The sequence below is a fragment of the Psittacula echo genome, assembly GCF_963264785.1.
Source record: "Psittacula echo genome assembly, chromosome: 2".
NCBI lineage: Eukaryota > Metazoa > Chordata > Aves > Psittaciformes > Psittacidae > Psittacula > Psittacula echo.
Window position 1 is genome coordinate 147,806,684 of NC_137737.1, and position 13,619 is coordinate 147,820,302.

Sequence of the window (13,619 nt, forward strand, 5' to 3'; positions counted from 1 at the left end):
GCCCTAGTGACTCCTGTGCAGTAATGTTACACTAGCACAGGCTCCACGGAATTTCAAACTTCAGTCTGTACAACTGTCATTTTTCTAAGCCATCCTGCCCCCACCCCGACAACAAATTAGTGTTTTATTAAATCATAGAATCATAGAATAGTTAGGGTTGGAAAGGACCTTAAGATCATCTAGTTCCAACCCCCCTGCCATGGGCAGGGACACCTCAAACTAAACCATGTCACCCAAGGCTTTGTCCAACCTGGCCTTGAACACCACCAAGGATGGAGCATTCACAACCTCCCTGGGCAGCCCATTCCAGTGCCTCACCACCCTAACAGTAAAGAATTTCTTCCTTATATCTAATCTAAACTTCCCCTGTTTAAGTTTGAACCCATTACCCCTTGTCCTGTCACTACAGTAGCTGATGAATAGCCCCTCCCCAGCATCCTTGTAGGCCCCCTTCAGATACTGGAAGGCTGCTCTGAGGTCTCCACGCAGCCTTCTCTTCTCCAGGCTGAACAGCCCCAACTTTCTCAGCCTGTCTCCATACTGGAGGTGCTCCACTCCCCTGATCATCCTCGTGGCCCTCCTCTGGACTTGTTCCAACAGTTCCATGTCCTTTTTATGTTGAGGACACCAGAACTGCACACAATGCTCCAAGTGAGGTCTCACGAGAGCAGAGTAGAGGGGCAGGATCACCTCCTTCGACCTGCTGGTCACGCTCCTCTTGATGCAGCCCAGGATACGGTTGCCTTTCTGGGCTGCGAGCGCACACTGAAACCGGCTCATGTTCATTTTTTCATCGAAATCCAGATACTTCATTTTTTTGTGACATCACTGCCATCTCTGCTCAGGTTGTAACTGTTCTGGGGGTAGAGAATTTCTATTTCCAGTGCTACCCTATTCCAGTTGCTGACCATCTTTACCAAAATTTTCCTCTGTTTTACTCTGTTTTCCACTAATAAATCATTAGACCCTAAGTATGACATCCTAGTTCTTTTAAAGCCATGATAAAGCCCCTGTCATCTTCAGACTTGTCTGAATTTCATTCTACATTCCTACTTTTTTTGGTGGATCTCCATTTTTCTACTTATTTCCTTGGTCTGCCTTGCTTCTTTTCCCACAGAGTTGTTTAAGGATCAGTTTGGTTTGAAGTCATCTCTTCTGAGGCCACGGTCCTTCTGTCAAAGTAGTTTGGATGGTCAAGTGAACTCCATCTTTGTGTGAATGCCTCTGAGTGCGCAGTCACCACCAAGTCGATGAGGTGTGGAACAATGGTCTTCTGCTTTTCTGAGTCAGTGGACATAATATCAACTAAAAAATCATCCAGCTTTAGACTAGCCTAGAGATTCATGCTTGCTTGTGACTATCAGGGACAGTTCTATGACAAAGGTATCAAAACTCTATATGCGAAAAGTCACCTCCCTGAGATATAAGGGGAAAGATCCACTCCCATGTAGATGGGCAGCACAGTGCTCAAACATCACTCCAGCAGGATAAAAACTACAAACTGTGCACATAAAGAAAAACAACATAAAAATTCTGTTTATGATTTTCCATCCTGTTTTTGAACAACAGGATCCATATTATTCACTATAGAGAAAGGAATTAAGGCAGTGGGATTTCCTAGGTGAAATATAAAAGGAGTGGGTTTAGCTTGTTGAGTATAAATTTCACCTTTAACAGTGAATTCCTTCCCCCCCTCACCCCCCCAAACTTAGCTTTAGCAAGGTTTTACTTGCTTATCCCAGACCTGAAACTTAGCCTGCAGAACAGTATTAGATTTCCAATAACTCTAAGTGATTTTTTTCTGAAGACTCTTTTAACAGAGAGAGTTTTACTGGGCAATAAAATTACTTTTTATTTCTTTACAACAACTGAAACCTTATGCAAATACAGAAAGTTTCATAATAACTCAGAGCTCTTTTTTTTCTGCATTCACAGCAGCAGTGTAGTTGATGCTAGATTTGAAACTTGTAGGCCCATCACCTAAAATGCTCTTGGGCGACAAGTGACCTACTATACTTGTGTCTGTGCATTGGCTCCGTCTCATCAATAGCAAATACAATTCAGAAAAAAGAGTTGTCTGCAGGTTCGTAATTGTGGTCAATGGATTTTTTAAATTTAGTCACATTATTTCAATAAAAAGTGGGTTTAAAAATTCTCTTTGGGCAAGTGGTGGTTTACGGCAGGATAACCCAGATATCTGAACAGCCTGCATTTGTGAGAGTGCTTTCTTGGTTGTTTCTTGGAGTCCTACAGCTGTAGCCATTCAGAAAGAGAGAAAGCAGTCTTGGTTTCAGCTGCGCTGTAAAACAGGGCAGTGCTTGTACTCTGATACAGATTCCAAATTCCAGTGTGGTCTATAGCCCATTGAATGGCAAGATCTAGTGCCTGCCAGAACAGCTGGGATCTCAGCCTAGCTCTATCTATCTTAGGCATTGCAGGTCACTCTTAGGTTATCCAGGCTCTCTAAAGAGGGGACTAATCTGAAAAAATTACCTACAGAATGGTTGAAGTGTTGAAAAAAGCCTAAGTGTCTATAAAAAATTACATAGAATTAGAGGACAGTACAGCAAAATGCTGACGTTTTGAGCTGCTTTTGCTATCAATTAAGGATAAAAAGCATTCTTTATTATTAAGTTTAGGTGTAATATTCATTTCACTTGAACCTTTGGAGGGGTCCTGAGATGCCATTGGGTTTTCAGCGTAGTGGCTATTGCAGTTCTCTGTCCCGAATCCTTCAGGAATGCTGCTGCTTTACAGACCCTTACCCTAACTCCTCTGTGTCTTTTCTTGTTGCTGCTCAAGACACAAGCTGACTTCCTTTCATGACATAAGCAAATGATTCGGGAAACATGTTGCACTAAAGCCACGGCTCTGTTTAGCTAGTCAAACACATGGAAAAACAATTGCACTTTTGTCTGTGCAAACAGAGAGCAGCTGTTTGTCCCAAATGGTGCAGACCGTTCCTGCTCATTACAGTCTTGATACTGGACGGTGCTGAGGGTGCCCCGCATGGATCTAACTGCCCTGTAGCTCCCTTGTTTGGGCTTGCTTAGGAACTGTTCTGAGCTAATATGGCCTTAAACAAATTACATTTAGTTAGTTTATCCTAATTATATTTGACCTTGTGAGTAAACTGATATATAGTTTTAAGTTCTTTATTTGTTATGTGTGATTTTGTTTTAGCAATTCTAGTTTAGTTTTAGATACACAAGAAAAAAGAAAACCAACTTAACCATCAACCCAAGACATTAGGAAAATAATCTTTCCTGTGAGGGTGGTGAGACACTGGAACAGATTGCCCAGAGAAGTTGTGGCTGCCCCATCCCTGACAGTGTTCAAGGCCAGGTTGGACAGGTCTTTGAACAACCTGGTCTAGTGGAAGGTGTCCCTACCATGGCATGGGGGTTGGAGCTGGATGATCTTTAAGGTCGCTTCCAACCTAAACTATTCCATGATTCTATTTCTAAGCTAAGAGTCCATGTTCTACTACTGATGCCGTATTTCACCCAGAGCCACCTTTAGCCATTCAGGTTATTTAACATTTTCTGAGCTGTTCTGTGGTAGGTATTGAATAGCAGCATACAATAAAAATGCTTATAAAGTTAACCATGCACTTACTGGTTTGCTTTCCTGATGTGGCCCAGCCCAGCTTGGCTTTACCTGTGGGTATTTATCCCAGGGACTCACATTAACTCAGTCATTTTACACACCAATTCCCAATTAGGGCCATGAGAATCAGTGACCTATATATCCCTATTCCATATTTATGAATGTTTGCATTTCAGGGTATTAGGCCCTGATGTTATTACCCTCCAGGTATCTACAGATAGCTTTAAATTCCCTATGTGAATAATCCCCTTTTGCTGTGTCGGCATTTGACCACTCAGTCAGTCTGCTGTGGATATTGCTGCCGCAGAGCCAAGACTCGCGTGCAGACTAAACGCTGCCCGCCCCAAAACAAGAGTTGTTCTCATGGGCTATTAGGTCAGCTCTTTTCCCCCTCTAATTTGTCCACTCTATTTGTGGAGTTTGTAGAGCAATGGCTTCATTTTATTTCCAGTGAAAAAAAGACTTAGATTGCCATTGATTCCCATCACTGCGAAGGGAGGGCAAGACTGCTTGAACCAATGATAAGGCCCTTTAAGAATCTTTTACTTTGTATATTATGTGACTTACTATAGTATAAAATTAGAAGATCATAAAAATGCATTATAAAGTTATATATATTATCATTTATGAAATGTATTATACAATTATATTATCTGCTGTATTACTTTTTATATTATGTTGTTTAATTTCTGATTTTTTTTTTCAGTTGGAGACTGATGGGTTTGGAATACTATAAAAAATTAAACCTTTCTTTTTTCTTTTAAAGAAGTGTATAATGAGTGCATATAATAAAATATGTAATGAAGCCTTGCTCAGGCAAACCATCCATACCAGACTGCAGCCACAGACCAAGATGGAGAGCCAGAATTACAAATAACAAACAAGTTACTTATGTTTGTAACTCTATGAATGGAGGTTTTTTTCTCTGCTATGCCTTGTACTGTGCTCTGCTGGTACCCAGTTTCCAACCCACTGATGGAACAGTGGGTCAGCTTAACGCTGGTGTAAAGATTGAAGAAATGCATTCCTCTAGAGAGAAAATCCTGTGTTTATGCAAGGCCTGGACACTTGCCTACTCCCACACCACCCACTCTACAGCCAATTACACATTTGCTAGAGATATTTACAGAGCTGAACACACAGCTGCAATTTATTCTGTTTCATCCAGTAACCTCAGTTATGTAGGAAAGGACATTGTGTGATTTTATAACCTTCCGGTGACATGCAGTAGGTTTGGAATTGTTAGGTTCTGAGTGGAAACATAGCTTTTAGGACCTCCAATTTTTCTCTTTTCCTCATTCCAGTGTGACAATATAAAGCTTATCAGAGTGGGAGCAAATATTTCAGTTCTGCTTGCATTTGCTTTTATTTAAAAGGTTGGTCTTGGGTCCTAGGCTCTTCTGTAACAGCATGTTCAGCATCTCTGTGGCCAGCGCTCTTTGCTGAGCATGGGGATTCCTCTGCTTTATGGCTATGGGTTACCTATTAAAATAGAAGAGCCCCTGTATCAACTCAAACGGAGGTTGTGTGTGTAAGTCTGTAAAAGAAGTTGAGCCCTGTGCCCTCTCTCCTCCACTGTTGTTCTCCTGCCTCAGATTTCTCTGTGCTTGTTCCTTTTATTCTAACATCCATCTCACCACTGATTTCACTGGGACTTTGAGTTATCTGAAAACTTAAGCTGCAGTTTACTGGTCTAAGTGTAATCTGCTGCCAGAACGGCTGATCCTATCTTCGCTGCCTTTTCATCTCCCTCTTTCCATTTGCCTCCAACCAGATGCTCTACTGCCTCCTTCATTCAACCATGTCAGGCACATCAGGGAACTTATTTTGCCTGGAGACAAGTTCTTTCAATTATTTGTTTTTGCTGGCACAAGATTGAAAGGGAGCAGTGCCTGGCTTTGGCACGTTGCTCCCTGGACAGCACAAAGGGACAGGAGCACCTCTTGGGAGTGCAGCACCAAGTCCTGCTACGAGCCCTCCTCCCCTTTGGATGATATCCAGATCCACAGAATCCTTGGCATTTCAGGCTGAGGATATCACTTTCTGCTGGCAGAAAGGGTTGTGAGGTCCCAGATCGGGTTACTGATACAGCTTTTAATAACCAAACCTTTTTTCCCACACATTTCTTTTAAAAGTAAGATTAGTACTTTACACCCAGAGGAGACGGAAACGTCATTCTCTGCTGTTGTCACGAAGGGTTTTGTTTACAAACCTATGGCATGTTGTGTAAGATAGAAGATGATGAGGTGGTAATTAGCTTGAATGATTTATTCAAGAGATATAACAAGTGGCAGGGCAAATCTGTGGGGTTAGCTGCTTGTAAAGAGCTCCTTTTTAAATGGTAACTGCAATAAAAAGTGCAAACAGTGTAATTTTTTGTTCCTCTGTCACAAAATAACAGCCATAGATGGAGTGTTTGCTTTCACTCACTTCTCAACTCCTTCATATTTCATATTTAAATTAGGTTTTAAAAATGACACGTTGATTTCCATCTGTTTGCATGAGAGTGCAGTGGTGCTTGGGAGGCAGAAGTGGGAGCAGCAGCTCCCAGCATCCCCAGAGGAGCAAGGGGAATGTGAAGGGGGGGAAATCCCATTGGAAGGATAACCCTTTAAAATCTTGGAAGCTTGGATATCTCCTCCTTTCTTGCTGAAGGCTGGAAGGATGTGCTTCAGATGTTGCATTCTTGTAGTACCTAAGCCTTCCCCAGATATTGCTGAAACCTGTCAGCAGCACAAGAACACCAAAGCAGATCTATCGCCTTTTTAAACAAGTGATGGTAAAGAATATATTTTTTCTTTTTCATTTTGCTTTTTCCTTCTTAGATTCAGATTAGTAACAGGTCAGAGCTCTGGTCAGACCACAGGAACTAACCAGTAAGTTTCCTATCTCAGGAGTGGCCTAGCATTTTTAAAAGCATCTATAAAATGTGAAGAGCTTGGTATGTTGGATATTCTGCTTAAGACATCTTCAGGTCACTGACAATTGCAAAGGGTTAGTCCTTCAGCCCAAGTTTGCAAAGGTGCCTGCAAGGAAGGATTCTGACAGCATGGCCTGATGTTTAACAGAAATCAGGATCTCACAGGGCTCTCATGGAGGCTGTACATGGAAAATAGATGGTTTTGCTAACCCCATGTGAAGAACCTTTTCTTGGAAGATCACAGTGAATTTCAGAATACCATAATGAAATAATTATAAGCTTGAGCTGCTCAGACTGGTCAGATGATCCTAGTCCCTGTAGGATTAGTAGGACATGAAAAAAGCATTTATTTATAATTACTGAGGATATCTCTATGACAGAAATGTAAGCAAGCTGTTTCTGTAATGGATTTCATGTTAATTTTCATTAGCAAGAAGCAAAGCGAAACCACTAACATTGGACTATTCTTTTCTCTTTTAAATAGTTATATTGTCAATCCTGGTATCAATTTTATTCTGTAAAATTGTCAAAATACACTTTTTGTTAGAGAGCTCTGAAATAAGTTATACTTAGAAGCTTTTATTTTAGTTCTTAGGAAATTTGCTGAAGAACTTTCCGGAGTTGAAAATAACTCCTACATTTGCCTGAATTCATCATTTCTATTTTATTCTAATAAAGTTAAAAGGGATAAAAAATACCAAAAAAACCCAATACTTTTATTCCATGGATTTTGGGAATGGCTTGTCTTCAAGTAAAAATTACCCGTGTGACTTCGGTGTTGTATCAGATGATAAGAAGAAATAATAGTAAACGGAGCATGTCCTTAACTATGCGATAGATATATGTAAATTGGCGTGTGTACAAATGATGAACCAAGGGTTAAATCCAGTCTGTCTTGTGGTGGAGAGTCAAGCCAGCCCTGATTCAGACAAAGCTTTCCCATCAATTGCGTATATCTGTTCAATTTGCTAATCACTTCTGAAGTACCTTGGTTTCAAAGGGATCTGCTTTGCAGCAGGACGTGGCCCTGGTCTGGGCTGCCAGCTGCTGGAAATCTGTTTCAGACGTGCACAGAGTCCAGGGGTGAAATCCTGGCTGCTCTTGAGAGAAGGATTAGTGCAAGGCTGGATTTCACTCTCCCCAGTGTTTTTAAGACTTTCCTTCAGTTTCCGCATGTACAGCAATATTTGCACCATCAGTGGAAATGAATTGGTGGCAATGTGTTCAGCATCTCTTTAAGCTGTTAGCACCTGGTGCCAGAGAAGCTATTGGTGTCAAGCAGCCCATGAGAACCTTTCCATTTGACTGAACCTGGTGATGTTGGAGGAGAAAACTCAAGTGTGATGGCAGAGACTTTGTGCTTTGCAGTCTTAGACCCTGAATGGTCCCATTACTGCCCAGAAAATTGGGTAAAATATCAGTACTGCTAAAAAACAGTATTTTTAAAATATCATTACATAACCTAGCTTTGTGTTCAAGAATTTCAAGCCTACCTTGTACTTGGTGACATTGATTTCTTTGGTACCTATTCGACATGTATTTGTAATAACATTTATACTCTCTTAAGAGAAGTCAGCAAAAAAAAAAAAAACAAAAACAAACCAGAGTGGATTCTGGACACTGATCCTGCCACTGAAATCTGTGAATCCATTAAGAATTAGAGCCTTAACCCATGGCCACTGCAATGGGACATGGATGTTTGCTGCCATGGAGAAGGACAGTCCCTCAGTCACCTCCGGCCACGCTGCCTCCTGTATGCTGTTCCTCTTCATCTCTGTAGCTGTGTAGTCATGGTCTTTTCCTACTATTTTGAGATACACTATCTGTTGACTCTGCATGGCTGTTACCTGCTTCGTGACTAGTGATGAACAGTTGTACTCACTGCATCTGTAAATTTAAGTGATTTTTAGGGTTATCCAAAGAACTTTGCAATCATCACTTCAGCCAAATTCTGTAGTGAGAATTTCCGGCTCTTTGTGATCTTTCACAGCAGCCTTCTAAAAGGTGTACCTAGAAAAAGGGGAATTTTTTAAAGGGTTAGGGTTTTTTTTTTTATATATTAAATTGAAAAGAGTCCACCAAGCAAGTCCAGGCTTCACAAGGAGAGATGACTAAAGCCTACAGTAAATAGTGTCTGAATATCTGAGGATATAGGCTAACTGCCTATGCTCAAATAATAGTCCTGTAACATTCATAAATATTAAGGTCACCGTGGGGCAGAAGACTCTGCAGAATTAGAGACAGATACACAACAGGTAATTCAATAATTGGCTTATGGGTAGTTGTGCAGTTCTACTCCCATCCCTGCAGCCGGTCTCTGATATCCCTCGTGAGGGTCCCGCAGTCATTCTCACTGCAGCTTCTGGTCAATGCTGGCTCAGCCATCCAGCCCTAGTGCAGGCAGCCCCCTGTGAGGGAGCAGGACTTTGATTTGACCAGTGGGCGATTATCCCACAGGAAAATCGAGGGGTGTGGATGTACAGCAAGATGGGCAGCTTGGCAAGCCCAAGAAGGGGCAGGCAGCTGAAGCTCGCTGTGGAGGGAAGAACAATACCCATTGAAGGGACGGAAGGGTTGTACAGCTCCAGGTACAGCACAGTCTTGTGCCATTTAAATGTTATGGTATCGAATTATAATTCCTCTCCTTGCCATCTTCAGTTTAAATGGCATGATAAATCTTTGCTAACTGCTTTAAGCAATAGGTGCCTAGATGCTTTTTGTTCAAATGTAAGCCGAAAGTTGAAGTTTTCCTGGGAACACCTGGATTTGGTTAAACATCCTGTACGTGCCAGTGAAAACCCATGGAAAGTCAAAGGTGCCTTTTCTGCTATCCCTCCTTCAGTGGGCTACTGTATGCCAAGGTGGGAAATTGAAATAGCTGTAAATGTTTATTACTGTAACATTTAAATATTTGAAATTAATCAAGGGAATCTTTTTCTTTCAATGTTACTTTATTTAACTGTTATTGTTTCTGTGGTTTTTAGATCACCACGTCCTCACCAACAAAATGGTCGGAATTTATTCTGGGCTTTATCATTCCTTGAAGTCTGAGGGATAAAAATGGATACTTATCTCCTGTCAAGCTCCTTGGAGAGCTATGAGGAAATGAGCAATAAAAGGCTCTTTGAGGCTCTTTTAACTTTAGTTTATTATCTATTATAGTTACTGATGTGTGGAAACCAACTGAGAAATTTTACGTGTTTATAGTTACAAAGCCCTTAACAGCTGTAGCTATGGGCTGAGCACTTACAGCTTTGTGAAATGTGTTTTTATAAATGTAACATTAAATCATTGTGATTTTGTAAACCAGTCTCCTTAAGAAAATTCCTGAGATAATAATATGTAGGTTGATATACTCACCCAGTGCTGTTCTCTGGGTGCTCACTCGCTCTTGCTTGTTTTGTATCTCCACCAAGAGAGCAATGCATGATGTGTGCTTTCCGGGGTGTTGTGGTTTAAGCCCAGCCGGCAACCCAGAACCACGCAGCCACTTGCTCATTCCCCCCCTTCCTCTCCCCACTCCCAGAGGGATGGGGAAGAGAATCGAAAGAATGTAACTCCCACAGGTTGAGATAAGAACAGTCCAGTAACTCAGGTATAACACAAATCACTACTGCTGCCACCAATAATAATAATGATAAGAGAAATAACAAGGGAAGAGAATACAACCTCTCACCACATGCCAACTGATACCCAGCCCAACCCAAGCAGTGATCTAGCCCTTCTGGGTAACTGCCCCCAGTTCTACATCCTGGGCATGACGTGCTGTGGTATGGAATACCTCTTTGGCTAGTTTGGGTCAGGTGTCCTGTCTCTGCTTCCTCCCGGCTTCCCCTCCTCCCTGGCAGAGCATGAGACTCAGAAAGTCCTTGGTCAGAGTAAACATTACTGAGCAGCAACTAAAACCATCAGTGTTATCAGCATTGTTCTCAGACTGAGAGTCAGAAACACAGCACTGCATCAGCTACTAAGAAGGAGAAAAATGACTGCTACTGCTGAACCCAGGACATGGGGGCAAGGCTGATGATGGCGAAAATGCATGAAGCAATGCTGCATTACGTTTCCCCTTGCTGGAGATGGAAGAATAGAGTTGGAAGAAGAAAGCTGGGTGATCCGAAGGCACTCAGCATAGTGAAGGGCTCAGGACTGTGCCAAAATATCTCCTCTCCTCAGGACTGCAGGATGCAGCAAATGGCTCCACATTTCTTTATCCTTGAGGGAGAATTTATAGACACTCACCCCTTGGGCACACTGACCAAGTGATGGCCATGGAGAGCTCTTTCTGTCCCCAGGGTGACTGGCACTTCGTTATCATCTCCTGTTCCTCATGAGTTTTTATGCAGTTTTGGGACAGAAGTACTCTCTTCTGTGCATTTTCCTGCTGTCTGCATTTCTCTTCTCATCTGGCTTGGGTGGACTTTTTGCATCTAATCCTCTCTACTGGAAAAAGCAGAACTAATAAACCATTTGGATCCAGTGCAAGGGACAGGACAAAGGATATTCTCAGCCCATACGCGTTCCTGATTCATAATACTGCCAAGGGCATACATTAAAGCAAACACATTGAGAATGCAGATGTGTCAACTCTTGTCTTTTACATAAGAAATTCACTCTTTGCCATCCAGATTGCCGTTCACTACTGCATGACTCTCCCTTGGCCAAACATGAGTCCCATGCACTGGGATTCCAGTAACTTGAGAAGTCTGAGAATATGCAGCAGTAAAACAAACACCAGCCATTCAACTTCCCAAAACTGCATTAAGCCAGAAGAAACAATGTTATTCCTGCAGGTCTGTTTTAAATCAAACCAAATATTATTCTGGAGCCAGAGCAATAATTCAGTAAAACTTGATACAATCCTGGAAAGCCATAGAAAGCGTTAGGAAATACCACTAGAAGTTGAGAGCTGGAGATACTGTGAAAATTTGCATTATTAAACTAAATAGACATGCCTCTTAAATACTAATTGAGGCACTCTGCAGAGGATGAGGGGTTGCCTTTTCAATAAAAATCCTTAATATTCAGGAGATTTTCTCTGCATGCAAAATCTGAATCATTTTCCCAGTGGTACTTGCAGCTGAAATATTGCATATGAATGGATGGGAAAGATATATCCATACTGCCATGGAAGCTGCTAAGTGGTATTGCTGCTTGCCATGCTTTGGTGATCATTTAGACTACCAGTTAGGCTGACTACCAAGATCTTCAGCTCTCTCTGCAGAGGAGTTCTGAAGGTAAGGGGTAAGGTGCAAGAGAGGTTTGCTCTCCTTTCAAGGGCTGCTGCTGTCACTCCTCCTGTGCAGAGCCTCTAAGAAGCAGGGATTGAAATCATCAGTGGCAATTTTGATGAAATGTTACATTTTTGGGTTCACTTTGCTTCCTCTATAATATTCCTTAAATGGAGCATTGATAGCTACATTCTGTACATTTTGCACAAACACCAAGTGAGTTTCACCACACATTTCACTTGAGAGGGAAGGTAGTATACAAAAGCTAAATGACTTGGCTTCTGAGAATATCTGTTTTAGAGCTAGCATTGGAAAACACCAGCTCTGCTTCCCACCTCTCCTGCATACATTTCTGTGTTGTGTTTCTGCCTAAATAGGGAAGGTAAAAATATAATAGTAAAAATACAATATTTATGGTGATACTCACTTCATCGCTTCTTTCTTAGACTCAAGATGACTTACGAGTAAGATGACCTTCTAGTGAATGTATTGCTTTCATTGAAACATCAGGATGATATTATTGTTGCTTTAGGTTCCATATTTTTATCATTAAAAACACAGATCTAGACACTACACATTTTTGGCCTTTTTACCAAACACTGTAATATTATGATTAGATACAAAAAAAGGCTCAATGTTTTTCAGAAATAAGTATTGTTACCTTTCTTCTCAGTTTTTTTACAATGCTGATACGACTTTTTCTCTGGTTAACTCTTTTAAGATACACAGTGTTGTTGGTCATAATATTTCTATTAAGAGTTTTTGGACAGAAAATGGCCTTTGGGAATACAAGACTTTCAATGTTTGAATTCCTTACAGCCGTTAAAACCAAAACATTAGCATATTTGAAATTAATTAATGCACCGCACTTGCTGAAGAAAGCCAAAAACTTCACATACAGAGTATAAAGAACTAAATCTGTGTAGGAATACCTCCTGAAAATGGCAGTGACATTATAGTCCATCCTGGTACTGATTTCTTCTTCTATGTTATTATTTCCTAGAATTTGGATCCTTTGTGTTCATGTTGTACTGGTGGAGGTTTTGGCACTGAATTTAGTGAAGTTATCATCCAGACCTGGAAACATGATGCATATTTTTACCATGACCACCAAGAGCTGTCTGAAATGGTTTCTATGAAAGTGTTTAAGACAAACTAAGGATAAACAAGACCCTTTGCAATGCCCAGAGCTGTCTTGTCCCATATTGTTTGCAAAGCACCACTGATACGAGAAAATGCCTTTGTTATGAGAAAAATGATTGATGTAGGACTTCAAAATTCCACAGATTTGAAAGGTGCAGTGATATTTCAAAAAATTTATGGAAAATTAACTTGTCAGATTAATTCTAAGAAATGTATTTTTCCTAAGAGTGCTGAATGAGAAGCTATAAAGAGTGCTGGAGGGTTTGTATGCCCAGGACTAAGTACATCTATGTAATCTTACACAAAAAATCCGATGTGTAACTTGTTTTGCTGCTTGCTTTTCTCCCCAGGTTTGTCAATTTGTCATATCTGTCAATGGCCTCAACGTTCTCCATGTGGATTACAGGACAGTGAGCAACCTCATTCTGACTGGCCCTCGAACAATTGTGATGGAAGTCATGGAAGAAATAGAGTCCTGAGAAGGAAAAAACCCTCTTACTGGACATTTTTGTGAGAGAAACAGTGGCAACCATGGAGCGGCATGACACAGGGAGGCAGAACATTGCTGTGTCTACATAAATGATTTTGCTTTTAGGGGAGGGGGGCTCTCTTTCATTTAACAATAATAGCACTGGTGATTATGCTAAGAAGTGAACAATAGATACCAGCGTATTTACGCTTTTTTTTTTCCCCTATGGAGACAAGGTTAAGGCCTTTAG

The 13,619-nt window shown here is 41.1% G+C and overlaps 1 protein-coding gene across 1 annotated transcript in view; it reads left to right on the top strand.

The window, feature by feature from the left end:
- DEPTOR (DEP domain containing MTOR interacting protein) overlaps nt 1–13,379 on the top strand; it is a gene marked incomplete at both ends in the record, with an annotated part of 71,592 nt that extends 58,213 nt beyond the window's left edge. Inside the window, one exon of the mRNA XM_080610669.1 lies at nt 13,251–13,379. Coding sequence (XP_080466795.1) covers nt 13,251–13,379 — 129 coding nt within the window. The remainder of the gene's footprint in view (nt 1–13,250) is intronic.
- Nucleotides 13,380–13,619: the final 240 nt, after the last annotated feature.